This window comes from Rhinatrema bivittatum, chromosome 1 (genome assembly GCF_901001135.1).
Source record: "Rhinatrema bivittatum chromosome 1, aRhiBiv1.1, whole genome shotgun sequence".
Classification (NCBI taxonomy): Eukaryota; Metazoa; Chordata; class Amphibia; order Gymnophiona; family Rhinatrematidae; genus Rhinatrema; species Rhinatrema bivittatum.
Genome location: NC_042615.1, coordinates 419472981 through 419498669, shown reverse-complemented (window position 1 = coordinate 419498669; position 25689 = coordinate 419472981). Strand labels below are relative to the sequence as shown.

At 45.0% G+C, this 25689-nt stretch overlaps 1 protein-coding gene across 1 annotated transcript in view; it reads right to left on the bottom strand.

Moving 5' to 3' along the window:
- The window catches only part of POLR1E (RNA polymerase I subunit E), a 107301-nt gene that overhangs the window by 65040 nt on the left and 16572 nt on the right, over nucleotides 1–25689 (bottom strand). The window contains 5 exon segments of the mRNA XM_029603068.1: nucleotides 13960–14104; nucleotides 14400–14461; nucleotides 17256–17341; nucleotides 18472–18548; nucleotides 20864–20967. Coding sequence (XP_029458928.1) covers nucleotides 13960–14104; nucleotides 14400–14461; nucleotides 17256–17341; nucleotides 18472–18548; nucleotides 20864–20967 — 474 coding nt within the window.

Below are 25689 nucleotides of genomic sequence, written 5' to 3'. Positions count from 1 at the left end.
TCTTCTCCTATACCCACCCCTCCACCGATTGCTCTCACTCTGAAAATTTGGGATAAGTGGAAATCCAAGTTGGTGGGAGACAGACCATATTTTTATAGATCCCCAGTTTTTATGAACAGAGAATTCAGCCTGGGCTCTTCTGCCAGGATGGCGAGACAGTGGGAAGCCAGGAGATGTAACAGATTAGAGCATTTGTGGTGTGGGACATCTTTAAGAAGTTTTCTGGAGCTTCAGACAGTTTTTCAATTAGAAAAGTCTGATTATTACTTCTATCTTCAAGTGGCTCATTTCATGTCCAAGCCAACAGTGAGGGGGAGTTTGAAGCAAGGCAAGTCCCTATTTGAAGGGTTTTGTGATAAAGCCCATCGAATTATGAAAGGGATTTCTAGAATTTATCGCATTTTGAACAAAGATCTAAACCCTCCTCCTCCACATATTCAGAGATGGGAGAGCGAACTGGGGCATGAGTTGGGGGACAGACACTGGGGCCTATGCTTTATTTCGGTCAAGAAGTGTTCAATTTCAGCAGACATTGTGGAAAATAGTTATAAAATACCATATAGATGGTATGACACCCCTGTTAGGCTGCATATGATGTTCCACATGTTGACAGAGGATTGTTGGCGAAAATACGGTGGGCACCTTCTTGCATATGTGGTGGGATTGTCCTGCCATATCGTTTTTTTGGGATGGTATGGTAGAGATGATAGGGGAGATTGTTGGGGTGAACATACCTAAAGACCCTTGGTTTTTTTCTACTGAATTTACCGGCCGAGGACCAGACCTTGGAGGTGATCTCGCTATCTCTCCAAATAATATTGGCAGCAAGAGGGGAAGTAGCGTGCTTTTGGAAGAAATCAATGGCCCCGCACATTCAAAGAGTTATTCAAAGGCTTGCCCGGATTTATCATTTAAATTGGCTCACTGCCAAACGGAAACAACTTCCCAAATTTGAGCAATCATGGCACCCATATGTAGTTTGGCGACAGAAGCGCTCCACTGTGGCTTTTAATCTCCAGGGAGATGAGTTAAGTTTAAGACCTCTGGTGGGGGGAAGGGGGCTTTAGGGTGGCTGGGATTATATGATTGCTGGAAGAAGGCAAGAGGGAGGGATAGTAATAAAAATATTAAAAAAAAATATGTAACAGACAACAAATAACATGTCAATATTATTTAGTTGTATATCACTTTATTACGGCATCATGGTTTTGAGATATTCTAGTCTATTCCGTTAAAGTGTACTATTGAATCTTTTACAGTCGGTTTTATGGTTCATATTATCTGTTATGTTGAATAAACAAAATAATTTTTTTTAAAATGTCGGAAGCAACAAAGTTAAGGTAGAGCTTTTAGGAGACTGGAAGGTCTATGCTGTGTGCAAAACTGCTCAAAGTTTGAAAGATAATCCTTGGGAAATTAGTGCAAGGTGATGCATATAGGGAAAAATAACCCATGCTACAATTACACAATGTTGGGTTCCATATTAGGTGCTACAACCCAAGAAAGAGATCTAGGTGTCAAAGTGGATAACACACTGAAATCGTCGGTGCAGTGTGCTGTGGCAGTCAAAAAAGCAAACAGAATGTTGGGAATTATTAGAAAAGGAATGGTGAATAAAACGGAAAATGTCATAATGCCTCTGTATCGCTCCATGGTGAGACCCCACCTTGAATACTGTGTACAATTCTGGTTGCCGCATCTCAAAAAAGATATAATTGCGATGAAGAAGGTACAGAGAAGGGCTACCAAAATGATAAGGGGAATAGAACAACTCCCCTATGAGGAAAGACTAAAGAGGTTAGGACTTTTCAGCTTGGAGAAGAGACGACTGAGGGGGGATATGATAGAGGTGTTTAAAATCATGAGAGGTCTAGAACGGGTAGATGTGAATCGGTTATTTACTCTTTCGGATAGTAGAAAGACTAGGGGGCACTCCATGAAGTTAGCATGGGGCACATTTAAAACTAATCGGAGAAAGTTCTTTTTTACTCAACGCACAATTAAACTCTGGAATTTGTTGCCAGAGAATGTGGTTAGTGCAGTTAGTATAGCTGTGTTTAAAAAAAGGATTGGATAAGTTCTTGGAGGAGAAGTCCATTACCTGCTATTAAGTTCACTTAGAGCAGAGCTTTCCAAACTTTTCATGTTGGTGACACACTTTTTAGACAAACATAATTTCGGGACACAGTAATTCAGTCTACTAGCAAACCAGAGGTTAAAGGTTAAACGAACAAAATGTATTTCGACAATTTATGTATGTTTCCTTAAATATATACATAATAAAATGTTTCACGACACAACCTATCTTGTGAAAATCTTTCATTTATATTAAAAATATATAATATTCCAAGATTAATGTTATTGTTATAATTTATGAGTAACAATAATAAAACAAAGTTATTGTGTTATTCAATTTACCTCTTTAATGAGATATATGAGCTTGATGGGATGAACACAGCTTTTGAATATTTAGTGTTAATAAGAAAGTCCAAAGGGTCTTCTGCGTAATTTTAAAAAGCTGGCCAGTTTCACACTATAAAATTATTTGATAGCCTCATTCAACTAATTCTATATGGCTATGAGAGTGAAGACTGGAATTTATAGGAAGGGACAGAATGTCAATATAAATCCTGCACCTCCAGTTCTGTAACTCTGTGCATCTACTGAAATTCCCCCAAACAATGGAGCTTGAATGTTTCCCTTACAGCTCATCATACTAAAGATGTTTTCAAATTCTGGTGTCACCTCACAGTAACAGCAGCACAAACACCTTCCACTGCCAGGCACATTGTGAATGAAAATAAAACCTCGCAAAAAAAAAAAGACACTCAAAATCTATACTGCAATCCCATCATAACATAACAGTAATAACACCAAGGACTCAAACAACAATAACCCTACCTGTGAAAAAGCAAGGGTAAATATTATACTGGGTCCTAGAATACCAATACACCACCTACTGAGGAAACAAAACAAACCCGTTTGCCATAGATCCCTATGCTAGTGAATTTCTCATCATGGTCACACACACATTGCAGAGACAGACCCTCACCAAATTCAGAATACAAAATAAAGGAGCACAAATTAGACAAAACCTGAAATGGAAACCCCAAGAAGCCAGACTCTGTGTATTAATAATGGAAAAACAGAACCACCATTCCTCATAAAACAAATAAAATCAAGAAACATAAAGCATCAGTTATAATAGTAAACCATACTAATAAAAGAATATTTTAAAACTACTGATAAATAGAATTTCTATTCATTAAAATCATATACATTTTTTACAATTTCCTAAACACCAATAAAATATTTCAAAACAGCACATATATCAAATAACACCCAATAATTAAAACTAATAAGGATTTTAAAAAGCCCCTGCTGTCCATACGTGGGAGCTCTTGATTTCCAGTCACCCTGATATTGTCAAGGATTAGGAGGTTATCCTCTCTCTCTCTCACACATACTCACATTTCCATTCTCTCTCACACATATACTGTCACATACATACACATTCATGCTCTTATATCCACGATAACCTCTCGCTCTCACAGACACTGACACACTCTCAAGCTCTAAGACACTCTCTCTCCCTCCACACACACACCCCCACACAAACTCTTACTCCCCTGGATTTTCTCATACATACTCTGTCTGGCTCCCTCACATACACACAAACACACACACCCAGGCAAGCTCCCAGTCATTCTCACACACTGAAACTGACCCCCAGGCAGGCTTCCATTCAATTTCACACCACTCCCTCAGGCATGCACACATTCATTCTCACACACACAGACCCCCAGGCAGGCACCAATTCATTCTCACACACACACATACACCACACACAGGCCGGCACCTATTCTCACACATACAAACCCCAGGAAGACACCCATACATTCTCATACACAGACACACCCTCAGGCAGGCACACACTAAAGGCAAACCCCCTCTCTTTCTTTTGCCAGCAACCTCGGAGCCTCTCTGATTCCTCTGCTGCCACTGTCACTGCTGCCGCATGGCTATTGGGGAGGCGCTGATTGCTGCTATTGGCACTGAAGCCCATTCTGCTGCCTCCTCTGTGCAGGCCCCGTGGGTTTCCACTTCCTCCATGTTGATCTCGTACATTGTGAAATCAGCATAGAGAAACTGCTACTCTTGCACATTACCAAAGATTACATGTGCCAATCAGTAAAAAGTAATTTATTTCTTTTTTTTTACCTTTGCTGTCTGATCTTAGTTTTCTAATCGGTTGGTCACAGGCTTTTTTTTCCACCTCCCCTTTCTTATTTTTTTGCCAATTCCTTTCATATTGTCTTTTTTTCTATTTCTTTTCTCTCCATCTATCTTCTTCCCTCAAACATTCAGTCAGGTTCTCATTCTCACATGCTTTCTCTCTCTCACACACTCACAGGCTCTCTCATACAATCATTCATACAGTCTCTCTCTTACACATGCTGTCTGACTCACACACCCAGGCTCTCTCTCACACCCACATGCTGTCTTGCTCAAGCACATACTCTCACTGTCACATGCTCTCTCTCATACAATCATTCATACACACAGGCTCTCACTGTCACATGCTGTCTCTCTCACACACACACCCACACACACACACACACACAGGCTCTCTCTGCAAACATTCAGGTTCTCACTCCCACACACAATCTCTCAACTCAGCTCACAGACGCACACAATCGCTCAACTCAGCTCACAGACGCACACAATCGCTCAACTCAGCTCACAGACGCACACAATCGCTCAACTCAGCTCACAGACACACTCTACGGGCCCTCAGCCTCTCTCTTACCTCTGGGCCTCCTCTTCACGGGTCGCTGCAGGATGGGCTCTGCAGCGGCCCTGATCTTCTTGGGCCGATCCGCGGTGGGGACCCTGCTACCGGGCCTCCTCCTCTTCTCTCCCTGCTGCAACAACGCTGCTGCTCCTCTTCTGCACGCGGCTGACGCTCCTCCCCCTTTCTGCCCGTGTGGCTCCGGCAACATTTTTCTTCCGGGGCTGCATGGGCAGGAAGGAGGAGGAGCACCTGCACGTTTCGACGTGACCTTTTTCTTCTTCGGGCCGTGGGGAGGTGAGCTCCACCACGGCCATGCCGATCTTCCTGCTGTGTGTCCGCGGCACACAGCACAGCGATTCTTTACTGCTCAGCCGCCAGTGGGATGAGGTCCACCGGCGGCTGCATTGGTTCCCACTTGCCGGTGTGTCACGTGCACCGGGCTTGCGCGACACACCGGCACACCTCAGGCGACACACCAAAGTGTCGCGACACACACTTTGGAAAGCTCTGACTTAGAGAATAGCCACTGCCATTAGCAATGGTTACATGGAATAGACTTAGTTTTTGGGTACTTGCCAGGTTCTTATGGCCTGGATTGGCCACTGTTGGAAACAGGATGCTGGGCTTGATGGACCCTTGGTCTGACCCAGTATGGCATTTTCTTAGGACTTGTCTCAGATTGGAAGAGTGGGTAGTCCTCCACATGAGGCCACTTCAGACATGGCCCTCAGGGCCATGCAATAATGGGAAGCTTTGACATTCAGGAACCTTAGTGCTTACCACTTCAACTCTCGAGCCATCAAACTCCTATGAATAGTGACAAACTGAAAAAGTAGGATTCTTTTTTTTTTGTGGCTTTCAAAATATACATCTCTTATAAAAAACATAAGAAATTGCCATACTGGGTCAGACCAAGGGTCCATCAAGCCCAGCATCCTGTTTCAAACAGTGGCCAATCCAGGCTACAAGTACCTGGCAAGTACCCAAAAACTAAATAGATCCCATGCTACTGATGCCAGTAATAGCCGTGGCTATTCCCTAAGTCAACTTGATTAATAGCAGTTAATGGATTTCTCCTCCAAGAACTTATCCAAACCTTTTTTAAACCCAGCTACACTAACTGCACCAACCACATCCTCTGGCAGCTATTTTCCTCATTTTATCAGTCTCCCTTTTGAAAATTTGTTAGAGCTGTAGATTTACATATTGTCCCTCTTCCAGTCTTAGTTCAAATTTGATCTTGTTATGATCACTATAGCCAGTGGCTCAACCACAGTTACCTCTCTCACTAAATCCTGCATTGCACTAAGAATTAGATCTAAAATACCTCTCTATCTTGTTGCTCCTGAACCAATTGCTACATGAAACAGTCATTTATTCCATCCAGGAACTTTACATCTCTACCATGTCCTGATTTTACATTTACCCGGTCAATATTGGGGTAATTGAAGTCTCCCACTATTACTGCACCTCCAAATTGGTTAGCTTCCCTGATTTCTCTTAGCATTTCATCATGTATCTGATCATTTTGGTCAGGTGGATGGTAGTATAGTCCTATCACTATACTCTTACCCAACACACATGGGATTTCTACCCATATAGATTCCACTGAGCATTAAGGGCAGATTTTCAGAAGACCACGCGTGTAAAATCCAGCCTTTATGCGTGTGGCCGGGCCTAGAGCGCGCCAAGCCTATTTTCAAAAAGGCCCGGCCACCCGTATAAAGGCCGGTACGCGCATAAGCGCGGGCCTTTCTGAAAGGGGAAGTTATCTGGGCGGGGCTAGAAGCGCCCAGTACAGCGGCCATTTGCCGCTGTGCCGGGGGATCGCATGCCGGCACAGCTTGCTCCTGCTCCTTTGCAGGAGCAAAAGGTTAGTTAAAAAGTAGGGGTAGTTGGGATAGGGGGAGGGGGAGGGGAAGGGGAAGGGAGCGAATTGGGAGGGAACTTGGGGAGGCCCCAATGCGTCACCGCGCTTATTTGCAAATTTATACACCCCCCCCTTGCACGCGCACATATTATTAAACTGCGCGTCCATTTTGAAAATCTACTCCTTAGTCTCTTGTATAAACTTTATCCTGTTGGAATCTTTGCCCTCCTGGACATAAAGTGCCACACCCTCTCCCTATCATTGCAATATAAATTGTACCTTGATAAAGCACTGACCTATTGGTTATCCACCTTCCAGCATGTCTCCAAGATTCCAGTTATGTATATCTCATCATTCACTGCTATACATTCTAACTCTCCCATCTTACTAAAAAAATATACTAATAAGGGAAACAAATAATTGAAAGAATATTATACAAAGCTAAATATCAACTTGAGCCCAAATGTACCAAATCTCAGTATACAAACCATTCTCAGTTGGATCAAGAGCACAGTTTATCTTATAAATCCAAACATCCCCACTAACTAGGAGGCAGGGGATCAGAACACAACAAAGGGCATAGAACCCCCATCTAGTTTGGGCTTTTAAATGGTCTGGGTCAGAAAAACACATGCCAAAATTTAACTAAACATTTGCTGGTAAACTTAAAAGAAATCCAAACCAAGATAGAACACCTCCCTGCGCAGTCTAATATACCTTAACCTTAACTACATTGCCCTGCAAAAAATTGAGGAAAACCCATACTTTCAAACCCAGAAATGGAGAACTTACCTACCTGATAATTTCGTTTTCCTTAGTGTAGACAGATGGACTCGGGATCAATGGGTATAGTGTACTCCAAATAGCAGATGGGAGACTGAGTCAGATTTCAAAGCGGATGTCAGCCTACATATACCTGAGCAGGAAGCTTGGCTCTTCAGTATTCTCCTCAAAAAGCAATTGTGAATATGTGCTTTAATAACTTGATTAACTTGGTTAACTTGATTAACTAGGACTAGTTCAACTGATTTCCAACTGGAGACCGCAAGTACACTCAACCGGATAACGCCGGCACCCGGCAACTATGGGTGTCTTGAGCTAGGGGTAATACCTGGCTTACCCGTGCTTGTCTTGTTCTCGTGGTTTTTTCAGGACCAATGGGATGTACAAAAGCTACTCCAGAACAGGGCGGGAGGCTGCCCTTGGCCCACTTAGTACTGCCCTCGCAAAGGTTGTGTCCTCCCGGGCCTGGACATCCAGGCGGTAGAACCTGGAGAAAGTGTGTAGGGAGGACCATGTTGCCGCCCGACAGATCTCGGCAGGCGATAGCATCATGGTTTCCGCCCAGGACACTGCCTGGGGCCTTGTTGAATGGGCCTTGACTTGCAGAGGTGGGGGCTTCCCTGCCTCTTCGTAGGCCGCCTTGATTACTTGTTTGATCCAGTGGGCTATGGTTGCCCGCGAGGCTGCTTCCCCCTGTTTCTTCCCGCTGTGAAGGACAAACAGGTGGTCCCGTCTTTCGCACAGATTCTGATCTTTCCAGGTAGTGGACTAAGCATCTGCCGATGTTTAGATGGCAAAAACGGCATGAGTCTTCCGAGTTCTTATGTTCGCGAGATGGTTTGGTTTAGATGAAATTGAGAAACCACCTTCAGTAGGAAGGAGGGGACAATGCGTAGCTGTATGGCTCCCGGTGTGAACCTGAGGAACGGTTCCAGACAGGATAGCGCTTGAAGCTCGGAGATACGATGGGCTGAGCATATTGCCACTAGGAATGCAGTCTTCAAGGTCAGGAGGCATAGTGACAGGCCGCTTGTTGGTCTGAGGGAAGTTCCCGCTAGGAAGTCTAGTACTAGATTGAGATTCCATAGGGGCACCGACCACTTTAATGGTGGTCGGGTTTGTTTGACCCCTCTCAGGAAGCGGGAAACATCTGAATGGATTGACAGGCTGATGCCGTCCACTTTGGCTCTGAAGCAGGCCAGCGCAGCCACATGAACCTTGAGGGAGTTGAGGGACAACCCCTTCTTCAAGCCGTCCCTGCAGAAATTCCAGGATCATGGGAATTTTGACTGTCCGCGGAAGGATCTCGCGGTCTTCACACCAGGCTTCGAATACTCTCCATATTCGTATGTAAGCTAGAGATATGGAGAACTTACGTGCTCGGAGCAAGGTGTCAATCACTGTCTTAGAGTATCACTTTTCTTCAGGCGAGTCCTCTCAAGGGCCAGACCGTAAGAGAGAATTGAGTCGGGTCCTCATGGAGGATCAGTCCTTGCCGGAGAAGGTCCCTGTGTGGAGGTAGGCACAGAGGGTTCCCCGCAAGAAGTCTTCGCATGTCTGCGTACCATGGCCTTCTTGGCCAGTCCGGGGCTACTAGAAGTACTAGTCCCCTGTGGTGTTCTATCATGTGGATGATCCTGCCCAGTAGTGGCCATGGGGGAAAAGCATACAGCAGGTCTTCCTGTGGCCAGATCTGGACGAGGGCATCAATTCCCCAGGATTGCAGTTTTCGTCTGCGGCTGAAGAACATGGGAACTTGGGCGTTGGACCAGGTTGCCAGTAGATCCGTGGCTGGGGTTCCCCAGCAGTTTACTATCAACTGGAAGGCTGTGGTCAACAACGTCCATTCCCCTGGGTCTAGACTCTCTCTGCTGAGGTAGTCCGCATAGACGTCTTTTCCTGCGATGTGTGAGGCTGAGATGCCTTGCAGGTTTGTTTCCACCCACGCCATGATGGGGTCCTATCTCCAGGGACAACTATTGGCTTCTGGTTCCTCCCTGGTGGTTGCTGTAGGCAACTGTAGTGGCGTTGTCAGACATGACTAACAGACGCGCCCTGGAGTCTGTGGCTGAATCGTAGACAGGCTAGTCTGACTGCTCGGGCTTCCAGCCGGTTTATGTTCCATCCTGCCTTTTCCTTGTCCCATTGTCCCTGGGCCGTCAGTTCCTGACAGTGGGCTCTCCACCCTCACAGGCTCCTATCCATGGTGAGCAAGATCCAGTTCGGTGGGGATAGTTTTACTCCCTTGCTCAGATGTCTTCCTGTTGCCACCATTGGAGCTGGGTCCGAACCTCTGCTGGTAGGTGGAGGTGAGTGGAGTAGTTCTGGGACGTCAGGTTCCATCGTGACAGTAGGGAACATTGTAGTGGGCACATGTGGGCCCTTGTCCATGGAACGACTTCCAGGGTTGATGTCATGAGACAGAGGACTTGGAGGTAGTCCCATACCTTGGGGCGAGCATAGTTCAACAGTTTTCGTAGCTGACCCATCAGTTTCCTTCTTCTTGGAGAGGGAAGGACAACCTTGTCTTGCTTGGTGTCGAACTGGACTCCCAGGTAATCTAGTGACTGGGAGGGCTGCAGGCAGCTCTTGGCTGTGTTGATGACCCACCTGAGATTCTGCAGCAGATTCTTGACTCTGGTGGTCGCCTGACTTTCCTCTGGAGATTTTGCCCTGATCAGCCAATCGTCCAGGTAAGGGTGAACGAGGATTCCTTCTTTCCTCAGTGTTGCCACCGCTACCACCATGATTTTGGTGAAGGTGTGAGGGGCAGTAGCTAGTCTGAAGGGTAGTGCCCGGAACTGGTAATGATGATCCAGTACCGCAAACCGTAGGAAGCGCTGATGGTCGTGATGGACCAGGATGTGGAGATAGGCTTCGGATAGAGCCAGTGAAGTCAGGAATTCTCCCGGCTGTACTGCCCTTATGACTGAACGTAGGGTTTCCATGCGGAAGTGTGGTACCCTCAGGTAACGATTGACGGTCTTGAGGTCCAGGATGGGCCGGAACGTTCCTTCCTTCTTGGGAACAATAAAATAGACGGAAGAGTGACCAGTATTTTGTTGGGGCGTGGGCACTGGGGTTATTGCCTTTAGGCTGAGTAGTTTTGTCACTGTGGTTTGCACTGCCGTCCTCTTGGAGAGGGAGTGGCACGGTGATCTCACAAATTTGTCTGAGGGGATGCTATGGAAGTCCAGCTAGTATCCCTCTCGAATGATGGTTAGGACCCACTTGTCCAATGCTATCTCGACCCATCTTTGGTAGAAGAGGTAAGTTTGCCCCCTATGACTTCTTCCTGTGGATGGGTCTACTGATTCTCATTGTGGAGTGTGGCCGGAGCCGTACCTGAGCCTGCTCCCCCTCTTGTTGTGTCTGTTCCGAAAGGACTGGGACCTGCCTGAGGGGCGAGGTGCTTGGTAGTATGTGTTCTTGTAAGGTCTAAAGCGCTGGGCTCCTCTGCCCTTGGTTCTTCTGGGGGATGGGCACTGGTTTCTTTTGTTCCTGTCCTCTGTAGACGAGGTACTGGAGATTCGTCCCATTTGTTGGCTAACTTCTCCAATTTGCTTCCGATCAAGCGGGATCCTTTAAAAGGCATTCTTGTGAGGTTCGCTATGGAGGTCGCGTCAGGCAACCAATTTCAGAGCCATAGTTGTCTTCTGACTGCCACAATGAAGGAGACGCCCCTGGCTGAGGTGCGCACTAGGTCTGAGGTCGCCTCCGTGAGGAAGGATATCGCCAGTTCTAATGTTTCACTGGACATGGTTGCGTCTCTGGAGAGAAGCAAGCAGGCACTTGTTACTAAGGCGCAGCAGGACACGATTTGCAGGGTCATTGCTGCTACATCAAAGGACTGTTTAAGGATGGCTTCCTGATGTCTGTCCTGGGCATCCTTGAGTGCCGCTCCTCCGACCGGGATTGTTGTGTGCTTAGAGATTGCGCATACCATGGCGTCCACTTTTGGGAACCGTACGAGTTCCTTGGCCGTGGGTTCCAGGTCATATAGGGCTTCTAAGGCCCATCCTCCTTTGAAGCTGGCCTCTGGGGCATTCCATTCCAGGTCAATCAGTTGTTGTACGGCCTGCAACATTGGGAAATAGCATGAGGCCTGACGAAGGGACACCAAAACGGGATTCGTCTTTGGCTCCGCTGTGGTACCCGTGCCTGGAATGGCCAGCGTCTTCAGGATCAGAGACACGAGAGCTGGTAACTGGAGAAGAATCGCAGCATGGTTCGGTATGGTTCCATCCCTGGAGGGATTTCCCCTTCCTCCAGGGAGTCAATCTTGTCCCCCGAGGTGTCTGTATCCCCTGTAGGGAGGCTCTTGCCTAGGTGGGGCACGTCTCAAGAGGTCCGAGAGGTGCCACCAAAAGCACAGTTACCAGTGTTTCTGGTGGCTGTGTCACAGGCAGTATCGATTGTGCCTGGAAAAATGTTTGCAGCCCTTTGAAGAATTCCACCCAGGAAAATATCCCTGGGTCCATATTGAGTCCAGGTGGGGTTATGATGGAGGCCCCCCGAGGTGCCTTCCTGTGTAGCCGCCGAGTCGGAGATACAGAGGTTCAGGGTACTATCATTAGTGAATCCGGATACTTCTACTGGTTGTGGGGGGCCTTGCTTGGTTTTCCCCTGGGCCTCTTCGCACTGCTGGCACAGGGCGGAGGCCACTTCAGGTTGCGCAGCTCTCAGGTGGCAGGCTGGGCAGAAGGCTTGTCCCTTGGCTGGCAGTGCCATGATTTGTGCGCGTAAAGTGACTCAAAACTCTTCTGTGCGCGATGGTATGCGCGTCGGGAGGCTTAGTTGTGGGCTCCAAGTACGCCGACGATGTGCATTCGGGATGCAGAAGATGTGCGCGCAGACAACAACTTTGCGCGCCTGGCCGATATGTGTGCACTGCTGTGCGCACGGCGCTATTTGTGCGGGCCACTATGCGCCCGGCACCGTTTTGCGTGTCGCTGTGCGCACAGCTCGCCACTGTTCAGACAATACGGCGGTCAAGGGGGGAAAATGGCGCCGAAGACCATGCAGGCAAGATGGCGACCCCCGGAGGGTCTCCATGTGTGCGGACCCTCACACCGGATCGGGGTCTAGCTCGGATGGAACTGCTCAACCCGATTTAACAGACTCTTCTTGAGGTAAATTTTCTTTCATCTTAGTTTTAAAATTGCTAACACTATTCTAGTGTGTGGAAGTGTCCCTATCTGCTTTAGGAGACAGAGAAAAAATGAAAAGCTAAGCTTCCTGCACTGGTATATGTAGGCTGATGTCAGCTTTGAAATCTGACTCAGTCTCCCATCTGCTATCAGGAGTACACTATACCCATTGGTCCTGAGTCCATCTGGCTACACGCTAGGAAATATGACATTTTATGTCAAATGAAACATTTTATCAGTCTCAGTTTTGTCCACTTCTAATGCAAATGAACCATCAGTATGGACTTGAATACTTCCCTCCTCTTCTGAAAGTTTGAGAAAGTGGGTAAGGCTCAAACCATTTAGAGACTTCTGTCCACTGCTTCTTCTCTTATCTGGCAGATGCCAAACCCTAGTCATGGTGGTTAGGTTTTCTTTGGCATTCCCAAGGCCTAATGAAGCTGGCACTTAGACATAACTAAGGAACAAGGGATGGGTAGGGAGAGAACACCTATCATCCTAGAGAAGCTGACAAAATACTAATTGTTCCTCCTGCTGAGATTTTCTAGAATTTCTACATAGGAAAGTTTTAACTTTAATGAAGCATTTTGCTCCTGCAAAGAGGAAATCTGCCATGCCTGAGCTTCCAAATGAAAAATATTAACCATAGGGATACAACACATTAAGTTTTTCAAAGAAGTGGAGTTTATCAAGATTGTCAGTACAAGCTGGAATACACTGTTCTCATTAGGTGATTACCTCCCATACCTTTCACGAGTGTGATATTCTGAGGAATTGCTAGGGTACTGATCCAATCTTTTTGGTGACTTATGACTCCCTCATCTCCTCCCCTCAAGGGTTGTGACTGCTACCTGCTGACCCAAGGTGCATAAGACTAGATCAGAGAATTCAGCTGGAGATCCACCATATGGGCCCATGCACATCACCAAAACTGAGCCACTAGGCTGGCACCGAGAAATTATTTTTGCTTTTAATTTGTTTTTTATACTTCCTTCCAAGCCAGGCTCACCTTCTGCTGGCCAAGAGCTGGCAGGGAGGCATCTCCTGGCCTGAGTCCTTCCCTTCCTTCTTCCTATCAGCAGCAGCAGCTGCTGTTCATGGATTGCATGGATGTTGCCACCTTCCAACCTGAGACCCAAGCACATCACACCCCAAACTGCCAGAACTCAAATGCGGGATACAAAGAAAAGCTGGGATGAAAATAGAATAACACATTCCAGACAATGCAGTCAACACTGGGATAAAACCAACCCTGCCTAGTGGGAAGTTAAAGCCAAGCAACATGAAACAAAGTATAATCACACTCCAATCCCATCTTATATTGTGCTGTTACTTACATGGAGAAGGTGTGAGATGCTTACCTGTAACTCCTTTTGTTTCTATAATATTTTCTGCTGCCTTTGCTACAGCTTTGTTTAATGTTTCACTGCCAACTTGGTTCATTTTTCGAGAGTTCAAGGCTCGCTTCTGCTTGTTGGTACCAAAAGCCTCAATCAGAAAATCCACCTGTATGAGAGACAGATCAGTTTTCTAGTCCCCTACAAAAAACAATACTAGGAACCAGAAGTGAAAAGCACCAATATGTACAAAAAAGCCTGCTTGCCCAAACAATGTGCTAGGTCTTCTGCAGCAGGGACGGCTCAATATCAGTCCTCAGGGGGCCACAAAAATAGGACCAGTTTTGAGGATAGCCAAAATACACAAATTAACCAGATTCTTAGACCAGATGTGTGCAAATATATCTGCTGAATATTTATTTTGGATACCATGAAAGAACCCTGAGCTCATTCACTGCTCTTACCTTTTCTCTATATGATCTAGTCATCTTTTCTGATGTCTCTTCGTTGGTGTCCAAGTCATCACCTAAAACAAATACAAACACACAAAAATGTATCAGTGTCAATATGTTAACATATGTTACCTCTGCAGACACCATTCACATCTAACAGAATAATTCACAAACATGAACGGAAACAAAGGAAACATAAAAACCACAAGTCAGCCAGTTTCAGATAGCAAGGGCCACCATTACAGAATTCATTACTGCTGGCCAGGCAGAATATGTGACAGGAGATAGTGCCATCATCAGAAAACTGCCTGTGACTTAACTTATCTGTCCCAAAATAAAGGTGAGGGCATTTTATGAGATCAGAGATAACTTACTCAGACGACAGAAACTCCTACTAAGATGACTCTCTTTTACTGTGTGGAATTTAAGATAAATAATAAATATGACTTTTAGGTACTTTTAAATCTCTCTCTCAACAGCCACCTCAGCTGAGAAATTCAGACAGGCTTTTGCTAGTAACTCCCTCTCACAGCTCATAGCCAATTAACACACATGAACATTTCATTTCTAATTCTATAGCGTTTAAAACTGCATGATTTGTTTCAGACCTTTCTGAAAATGAGGCAAGTCTCAGTCAAGCCATCCTTACGACTTTAAGAAACACCAAACTGGATCAGAGCAAAGGTTGACTCTAGCTCAGAATCCTGGCTTTCACAGCTGAAAGTAGCAGAATGCAAGAAGTTAAGAAATAGGGCATTAGAGGTGTTCACCCCATAATATGCCCATCCAGTTTCTAAAAGTCATAGATTAGGGATGCACTAAACCCATGATAATATCCCTCTTACGCTAATCATAAACTATTAAGCACATTTTCTATAAAACTGTAATTCATTTTTGGATCCATTATACTATTTACCTCCAGAGTGTCCTGTGGCAATAACTCTGCGCTGTACAGCCCTGCATTTGTCAGTAGGCATCCATTATGCCTGTGGCTAGGGCAGTAAACATTTAGGGGCATCAGGCTAGCTAATACTTTGTTGCCTTCCAACTCTGCTGAATCTCATTCAGCAATAAACAGCCCTCTGCTACCCTGTAACAAACCCTTACAGGAGGTGGGAGAGGGTGAAAGCAACGCCTAGGGACAGCAAAATTCTAAATCCATCCCACGGCACTGTGGGTGAAATCCATCCTTGCAACCCTCACCTGATATTTTCATTGGGTGCCCTCTATCATGAGACCTAGAGAACAGCAGCTCCCTATTTGTTTTCTCTACCCCTTTTTAGGATTTTATATTCTTCTATCAAATCTCCCCTTCTCAGTCTGCCCTTTTCAAAACTGAAGAGCCCTAGTTTTCTGAATCTCTCCTCGTATTGAAGATGCTCCACACCACTAAAGATCTTTGTTGCCTCTCTCTCTTTATTTTCTAGATCTATGTCCTTTAAAAAAAAAAAAAACAAACCCTCTACTATTTAAAGATATCAAGACAAGCAACATTAATATACATCCAAACATCTACATAATATTTCTAGGCTGTGAAATTAAAAAAATAAAAATTTGGTCCAATATAAAGGCCTCACAACCTACAAAGGTTCCAGTTTACTCCAGATCAAATATGGCTATTTACACTGCCAAGTCTCTACAGAAATGTGCCCCAGTCATCAGCAAAGAACTGCACACAATATCAAGATGTGGGTGCACCATGGACTTGTAGAACATGGTGACATTTTTGGTTCTGAGTATAAATCCACTTGTGATATGTCTGGAAATGCAATATTAAGAAAATTGCACAGAGAGATGAATATTCAACAGGCTGGACACCAGCACTTACCAACTAAAATGTAACCACACTCCCAGACTACCCTCCATCCCTGCCTCTTTCTACCCTGCTAGATTTTGTGAGCAATGGAGTTATGTGGAAAAATATTTAGGTCAGTGGGGGGGAAATATTTAAATTTTGTATTTTGTCCAGGTAACTCCTAAAGTTACCCAAACTATTTAAATATCGACCTTATAATTTTAGGAGACACTTTCTTGAAGGGAAAACGATGTAAATATAATGGTATAATTTTACTCTAACTAGCAATGACCACGTCTTACCAAGTTTTTACTCTACATTTTCACACAATAATTGTAGAGAATAATAAATCATGTTTTTCCCCAAACCCCGCTGCCCCCCAAGACCTTCATCTATAAGCTTTTAAATTTTGTGGGGTTTAGTTTAAGTGGCACGTGGCCTTCCTGTACAGACTCCCACAACCCTGAAAGGTTTTCCAGTTCCTTAGAAGTTACATCTAATTCCAACACTTCTATGGACAAATTAAAAGAGGTTCATCTAACTAAAACGGTCTGAGAAATTCAGGCTCTAGTTTCTCCCATGTTATGTCACTGACATTGTCTATGTCATTGCAAATGAAAGGAATGGACCCAAAAAACAAATCAGAAGCCGATCCAGTTGGCTGTGATACAGTAAAGACAATGAGAATCGGACGATCAGAAGAAGCCCTTTATTTCAATGCCCGACTCTGGCCGAGTTGCTAGCAGAAAGAATGTCAGAGTGTTCTGCAGACACTAATGATATTGTGACATTGTGACAGTGTGACAGCAGCCCTGCAGGCATATTTTAAGTCCTGCTAATTGAATTGCCCCTGAGGCAGCTCTATGAGCGAAACTCGGCCAGAGTCGAGCATTGAAATAAAGGGCTTCTTCTGATCGTCCGATTCTCATTGTCTTTATTGCAAATGAAAGTACATCCCTATTAAATTCTTCTGCACTACAAGAGAACAATTCCCGGAAAGTAGGACTTGGAGTGTGGCAGCAAGTGTCACAGGTCTGACAGAAGGTGAACGAGGCTCAGTCTCTGTTCCTTACCTGGAAACATGGGCTGCATGCTGAAGAGCTCACTGTTATACACCTGCATTTTCCCAGACTCCTTATCTAATATTCCAACATAGTACCTAGAGGAATCATATTAATTACTGAAAGAATATTGAAATGGTTATTCTGTCCTCCTCTTCCCATCTCCCACGCGAAAATTACAGCGCGCTATCAAGATAAAGTCATATATACCAATATCTAACCTGCAAGCACAATGTTATTCTGCTTGTTTGGTTTTTTATTTTTTTTTGGGAGGTGTTAGGATTTTTCCCTCACCATGCACCTCTTCCCTCCCTCTGTTATCTGGGTCCTTTACCTTTCTTCTCTCTGTCATGTCTGTACATTTCTTTATCTTCCCCATCCATTCCATCTTATCTCTCTCTTTCCCTTCAGCTTTAACTTAACTCATCCATTATCCTCCCCTTTTCCATCCCACCTCACAAATCTTAGTCCCACTGCACCATCTACCGCCTCTCCTTCCCCGGGCCTCAGGCACACTTTCATCCTCTCCCTCCAGCACCCCTCTCGCTTCCTCCTTTCCACCCTTCCCCAGTGCTTTCCCACCCTTTGCTTTGTCACCGACCACTTGAAAAATCACTCTGCACCTCAGTAGGAAAATGTCCCAGCTCCCACCCTACTTAAACTAAAATCCAAGCCAGCTTAATTAGTAAAACAGCAACAGCAGCACAGAATAAATGTGGGGACAAGCTGGTGAGCAGAGGGGAACAGTAAAAGGCTTCCTCTTTGCAGCACTCCCAGAGCCCACCTCCTTCACTGGGTCAGTTCAGATTTGATTGTGTGGAGCAAGAGCTAAGAGATCCCTAGTCAGAATGAACCCACAGGACACAGACAAAAATCACACTTGGCGGGGGCATTACCCCTCCCCCCCAATCTCCTCCAGCCTGAAGCTTCCCTTCTCCTCCCACTCAGGAAGTTGGAATCCAATTTTAGTACGGTTATTTTGAGATTTCTCAAGTCCTCTAACTTGGCACTGCTCTTTCCATATAACATCAAGCCTGCCCCCTTGCTGTACTTTATAATGTACTTAGCTTTCTTAAAGAGGTGTTCATACATGAGCTTGCTGCTGAGAGCAGCACTGTGCTAACACTTATGGCTGCACAGCACCAATGCGAGAATTCCTGGAGCAATTTTACTCCTATAGACCCTACTGCCCTTACCAGTGCCTGTGGCTGTGGCTTAGGTTTCTTACCTGCACAAAGAGTTGCATTTCAGGGAGCCAGGACCAAAGTTATTCCCAACGTAGCACATCCTGTCAGTCTCTGCAGCCTGAAAATAAACCAAAGACCTTCCAGCTTTACTACTGCCGAATATGTATACCGTCTGCCTGTTAATAGCTAGAAAGGAAAATGCAACAAGGCGTTCCAAAAGTATGTTAACATTACAAAATCTAGTGACTGTTTATTCAATTTTCAAATACATCAATTAGAAAGATTAGGTAAAAAAACAAATTAGCTTGTAATTTATATCTATTCTGAAAATGTAACATTTTTCCACAATTCTTTCCTTTTCATACAACTATTTTTGCACCCTCACACTGGACATTTTGGCACTTGTCATTACATTTTTATTAATTTGTTTTGAAAGATTCTTTTGAGACACCAGCCTCACCCCTCCCGCAATCGCTGTCTGTGACCACTGACCCATTTTTTAATCTGAAGATTACTGCGTACATTAAGCAGCAGAGTTCATCCTTGCCACAGGCTTGTGGAGAGAACCAAAATGTAGATGTCAGCTGTTTCCCACGCTAATAATGGCATTTGGTAACTCTTCGTATCCTGCTTCAGCAGCATGTGTGTGTACGTGCATATTTCACCCTAAATAATTTGGTACATTTGTTGAGCACTTTGTCATGCTCCAAAAAGCATATTTATGTTGCCTTTCTGGAAGGTTTGATTGATTGATTATGTTTCTTTAGGGTCTACTCTTTTTAGACCACAAAAATGTATCTCTTGAAAAGCTTAACTGAACACGAACTACAATTAAAATGATTTTTTCATGGGATGCATGACAGCGGCAATTTTCTATGCGCTTCACATGGATAAGCTTGTGTTTACATGCACACAAAGGGCTTCTGAGCACTGACCAGCCTCTCGTGTGGGTGAGGGTAAGCACGTCTTCAGTGCATGTCTTTTTGACCACTACTTTCTACCATTAAAAAAAAGGGATGATCCCAGAGCCAGTGAAGTGGCTATACACACATAAACGCCTTTCCTTCCTCTCATTATTGCACAGGCCCGTATACTAACGTATACATAATACACATCCCTCCAACTGACACTATTTTTTGCTTGAATTTTGGTAATGGGAAGCTTGGAGGTCTATGAATTTAGAGGCATTATTTTGAGGACATTGCGGGGATAATCTGGTAACTCCCCCCCAGATTCAAAGTCAATTACCTGCAGACTTTCCTTCAGTTTTCAAAGTGAAAGCCTGTACGTAAATGCAAACCCTCCCCAGCCACTGAGCCAAAGAAGGCCTCTGCCTGCTGCAGGTAAAAGTATGTGCATATAAGCTCTACACCATGGATTTTTACTGCGATAGTGGGTGGAAATTTTGTAAGAGCCCAGTTTTATTGGTAAAGCAGTTTCACCCATGGAAATAGTTTGAAAATTATCCTCCCTACGTATCAATGATGTCAGTAACAGGAATAACCCTTTATCATATTTGGCACAAGAAGCAGTGTTAAACATGATTCATCAGTAGTAAGATCTGGTTGCAAGCTCTTTTAGATCTTTGTTGAAAGACTTTCTTTGCATTTATTGATGAACTTGGTCCTTTCTCTAGCTATCTTTTTTTTTTTTTTGTGACTGCACTAGGGCTCTGCACTCTAAAAGAACATTCTACTCACAGTCCTTCTGTACTGGCAAAAATCAAAGTGACTCTCTATGGGAAATCTTTTATGTTAAAACTTAGGCATACCTAATTGTTAGGCCGATACAGTAAAGTTCGCGGGAGAGTGGGTTCTCCCAGCGCGCGCACAGGCCAGTGCCCTGTGTGCGCGATACAGTAAAACAAAATATTTAAATTAGGGCCCATGGTAAAAAGAGGCGCTAGGGACACTAGCGCGACCCTAGTGCCTCTTTTTGGACAGGAGCGGCGGTTGTCAGCGGGTTTGACAGCCGACACTCAATTTTGCTGGCGTCTGTTCTCGAGCCCCGCTGACAGCCACGGGTTCGGAAACTGGACGCCAGCAAAATTGAGCGTCCGGTTTTCAACTCGCGAGCAGATTTTCAATTTTTTTTTTTTTTTTTAAACTTTTGGAGCGCACTGTACTGTATCGGCCTGTGTGTAACAGGCTCACCTGGACAGAAAAAAAATACAACTACGCCCATCCTCCAGCTTTGCTGGAGAAAGGACACACAGACATTACACTCCATCCTGCAGCTCTCCCAATTCTCAAAGCACTGCTGCCAAGCCAATGGGTTAACTCCCAGATTCTTTTTATACAGTAATACACTAACACAGAGTAATGATAATTCAAGGCAATAATGATATCTTGTCAATATTTCTAGAGTGAACTGCATCTCTGCACTGAAAACTCACAGAACCCGTGCAGCCTGCCCTGTGATAAGTGTGCTTACCACAATCCTCTGGTGCTTCTTCCTGGGATTGCTGCTATCTTTGCTCTTGTACAAGACAAAAGCCACATTCTCTGGATCCTGAAGTTTCCCATTTGAAAACTGAACTGCAATAAATCCATACCAAAAATTAAATTAAATTTTAAACATCAGTGCACTGGTTTCCGACAGGACAGAGTCTAAATCTGTATTCCCTCCATCCCTGTGAAACCTCTGGAAGAGGACGATAGGTAAAAGGGAGAAAGACTTCCAGTTTATGCACTTAAAAGCAGCAGCTTAGATTTTTTTTTAAAGTACAGAAATAATACAAGTATTTCTATGACCACCATCAACTTGCTCCCAGGATGATTTCCAAGAAGCCCTTCTTTTCTAAATATTTTACTTGAATTTGATCCAACTGCCTCCCCTTTCACTAGCAAGCCTCTGCTACCGGCAACATTTTTTGCAATTCCACTTACTGTAAGCAGACATGGACTTGTTTATTCTTCTTCACTTTAATTTTTGATGTGTCACAAGAAGCGGATTTTTGGGCACCTTGGCTCTGCCACCAGCACCCATGGCTGTACACCACTTAGACCTTGTGTTGATGTAGCGGTATATAAAAATAAGGAATAAATAAGCATCGGGAGAAGAGAGTTTACCCAAGAGATCTCCACCCAGCAAATGCCAGTTTCCTCCAGCTATGCCACTGGCTAGCTGCAACACTTGCCCTTGGTGAATAGGAAATTCCCTCCAACCACCCAGCTTGATTATCTTGCCACCGAGCCTCCAAGTTCTCAGAACCATTTCAGCTGCAGTTCTGCAACATGTGGAAGCCTGCTCAGGCAAAGACGCCAGAGAACTCATAGCAGGCAAGACAGGTAGTGATAGGAGTGTGAAGAGAAAACCATGACCCTCTTCTGGCGGGTCACCCACCAGAAGGGAGTCATAGTAACACGGAGTAACTACAGTACCTGAACGTAATCCACTTTGAGGTGCTGAAAAGCAGACTATAAATAAAATAAATAAAGATAAGACTGGAGGCCCTAAATATGTATACCCTGAAGGAGAAAGACAGGGGCGAGATGATGGACTTTTAAATAACTGAAAGGAATTAATGATGCACAAAAATCAAACCTTTTCCCATTTTAAAAGGAAGTTGTAAAACTAGGGGTCATGACATGAAACTCCAAGGGGAGAAGACACAGGAACAATGTCAGGAAATATTTCTTCACAGAAAGGGTGGTAGATGCATGGAATGCCTTCCTGGAAAAGCTGGTGAAGACAGGGACGATAATGGAATTCAAAAGAACGTGGGACAAACACAGAAGATCGCTGCTGGTTAAAAAAAGGATGAAAATGAAGAAATGGGGAAAAAGCCTGCCTATTGACGGAAAATCCTGTGTTAACTTTGCGTGTAACATTTCTGCATGGAAGTACCTGGATTGAGTAGCAGTTATTACCCTAAGCAACTTGTTGGTTAGACTGGATAGACTATTTTGGTCTTTAACTACTATCATTAGCTATGTTACTGCATAAGAAATACATGAGCTCTCTAAGATCGCCAAAGTCTTTTAGTGAGGTGTTCCTTCTTGTATGTTCCCTTGCCTCCCCAGTCAATGTCAAACAAGACGATATGCAATGCTGGAACTGTCCAGCGAGGCGGGCGGGTCAGCATGGCTAATTCATCTGCTATCTACGGAAAACACTGTTTACGGTAAGCAAACTTGCTTTTTTCACGTAGATAAGCAGCTGAATTAGCCATGCTGTCTGGGAGTCCCCAGCTGAAGTATTGAGAGTGTTATTCAATGCGACTATGCTGTAGATAGTTTAGCGCTCAATACAGCAGTAAAGAGGCGGACAGGTCTTATGAGTCTGCAAGATTAGATGAGGCACTTTGTTCTAGAATTATCCGCCCCATGTTGGCGTAATCCCTAGTTTGTTTATCCAAACAGTAGTGGCATGTGAAGGTGTGCAGCAAGGACCATATGGCTGCCTTGCAAATGTCCAGGAGAGGCACATCGTGGAGGTGAGCAACGGAATCAGCCAATGCACGTTCTTGATGTGCAAGATAGGGATTCTGAATGTTTTTGGTAGCAGAAACGTATGCAGTTGGATATCCAGGATGATAGCGTTCTCTTAGAAACAGGAAGTCCTGGTGCATTAGGATTGAAGGAGAGAAAGAGCTGCGAGGCTCTAATATCAGAGTGAGCGTGCTTTTTATAATAAATCGAGCACTCGTTTACAGTCCAATGAACGAAGACGTCGTTCACTGTCGTTTGCATGAGGTTTTGGGTGGAAAGTCGGGAGGGTAATGGTCTGGTTTAAGTGAAAAACTGAGACCACTTTGGGTAGGAAGTTAGGATGCGTACCCAACATAACCTTGTCATGGTAGAATTTAAGGTAAGGTGGGTAGTGCACCAAGGTCTGAAGTTTGCTAATGCGCTTCACGGATGTGAGGGCGACTAAGAATAGGACTTTCCAGGAAAGGTACCTAGGATGGCAAATGTGTAGCGATTCGAAAGGTGATAGCATGAGTTGCTCTCGTACTAGGTTGACATTCCACGGCACTGGCGGTTTCTTTATCAGGGGCCATAAATGTAGGACACCTTTCATGAACCTGGAAACAAGGGTATGACAAGATATAGGTTCTCAGTTGAGAAGAGCGTGATAAGCTGCTATTGCACTGAGGTGAACAAGAAGAGAGGCAGTGGCGAGGCCCTCCGTGTAAAGCAAGTGGAAGTAAGTCAGAAGACGTTGGTGGACAGGTGAGTGGATCTATGCCCATTGTCGAACACCACGAAGTGTAATGCTACCATTTGCGTTGGTAGCTTAGTCTCGTTGATGGTTTTCTAGATGAGATCAGAATATCTTGAAGTTGAGAAGAAATGTTTAGGCTTTGGAATATGACCCTTTCAATCTCCATGCAGTGAGATTCAGCGGCGTGTGAAGCGGATGGCGCATTGAGCCCCCTTCTTGGATGAGGAGGGTGGGGTTGTTCCCCAGAGGGATTGGTTTGCAAATTGACAGCTGAATCAGGTAGCTGTACTACAGTTGTAGTGTCCAGGCCGGTGCGATCAGGATCAAATCTGCATTGTCTTCGATGCACCTCTGGACTGTGCGAGAGATGAGAGGAATAGGAGGGAACGCGTAAAGCAGACCTTGGGACCAATCAATGAGGAATGCATCCTGCGCCAACCGGTGGGGGCCGGGGTACACTGAGCAAAAAATAGATAGACTTTCCTGTTGTGTTCCGTTGCAAAGAGGTCAATCCGGGGAAGACCCCAAGTCGAGAAAATTCGATTGGCTACATCTTGATGTAGTTCCCATTCATGAGGGTGAAATATTCTGCTCAGCTTGTCTGCTTTGGAGTTGTTGATTCCTGGTAAGTATGTGGCTTGCAGGGAGATTCCCTTGCTGTGGGCCCAGTCCAGAATCTTGACCACTTCTTTGCAAAGGTTCCATGAGCCAGACCCTCCTTCTTTGTTTATGTAAAACATTGCCTCCTGGTTGTCTATATGGATCATGACAACTTGGTGATGGAGGTTGTGTTCGAAAGTTAGAAGGGCATTTTTGATAGCCCGAAGTTCCAGGAGGTTTATGTAGTGATTCTGTTCCTGTTTGGACCACAACCCCTGAGTCCGTAGGTTGGTAAGATGGGCTCCCCAGCCTGTGAGGGAGGCATCTGTGGTGAGTACTAGTTAATGGCGAGGGGGGTCATAAAGGTGAGCCCTCTGTCAGTGCTGGTGGGATTATCCACCAGTGTAGGTCTACTTTCATGCTGGTTGTTAGCGTCACCGGAGTGAATAGTGGGCTTAGGAACTGAGTCCATTGATTCTTTAGATCCCATTGTAAACGACGGATATGTAGTCGTGTGTGTGGGACGACATAGGTGGACGCTGCCATATGACCCAGTATGGTTAGCACTTGACGGGCTGGGGTCATTGTGAGCTCTAATAGGCAATGGGCAAGTGTAGTTAGAGCTAGCGCTCGAGGTTGTGGTAGAAAAGCTCTGTCTTGAATAGTGTCTATGTGTGCTCCAATGAATTGCAAGGTTTGAGTAGGTTGCAAATTTGATTTTTCGTAGTTTATTAGAAGGCCCAGATTGTCCAGGCAATTGATCGTGCGAACTAAATTGTCCCGCAGAAGAGAAGGATTGGGGGCTACTAGAAGCCAATCGTCGAGGTAAGGAAATATCTGAACCCCCTGTCGATGGAGGTGTGCAACCACTACCGCTAGACATTTTGTGAAGACTCTGGGGACGGAGGAGAGGCCAAACGGGAGAACTTTGTACTAAAAGTGTGTCTCTTCTGCTTGAAATGCCAGGTAATGCCAGGATTTGGGATGCATTGGTATGTGGGCATATGCATCTTTTAAATCTAGGGAGCACATCCAGTCCCTTGGGTTGGAGAAAGGGAAGAATGGATTTGAGAGAAGTCATTTTGAATTTCTCTCTCCGTAAGTGCTTGTTGAGGGAGCGTAAGTCCAGAATTGGTCGAAGCCCTCCAGATTTTTGGGGATGAGGAAGTATTGTGAATAGAATCCCATCTGATATTGGGGTGGAGTTAACTCTCGTATGCAGTGTTGTTGAAGTAGTTGGTCGATCTCTTGAAGAAGTCTCCGATGTGCACCATGGTATTTCGTGGAAACTGGATGTGGGAGAGATGGGAGGATGCGAAGTTGAGAGAATAACCTTCTCTTATTATCGTCAGGACCCAAAGGTCTGATGTTATGTTGCTCCATTCCAGGAGAAAGTGGGACAGCCGTCCCCTAACATTTGTTGTCGGTAGTGGTGGCAAGGGAAGCCCTAAAAACTGTTGGTTTTTAGGGGGTGAGGGTTTGCAGATTGG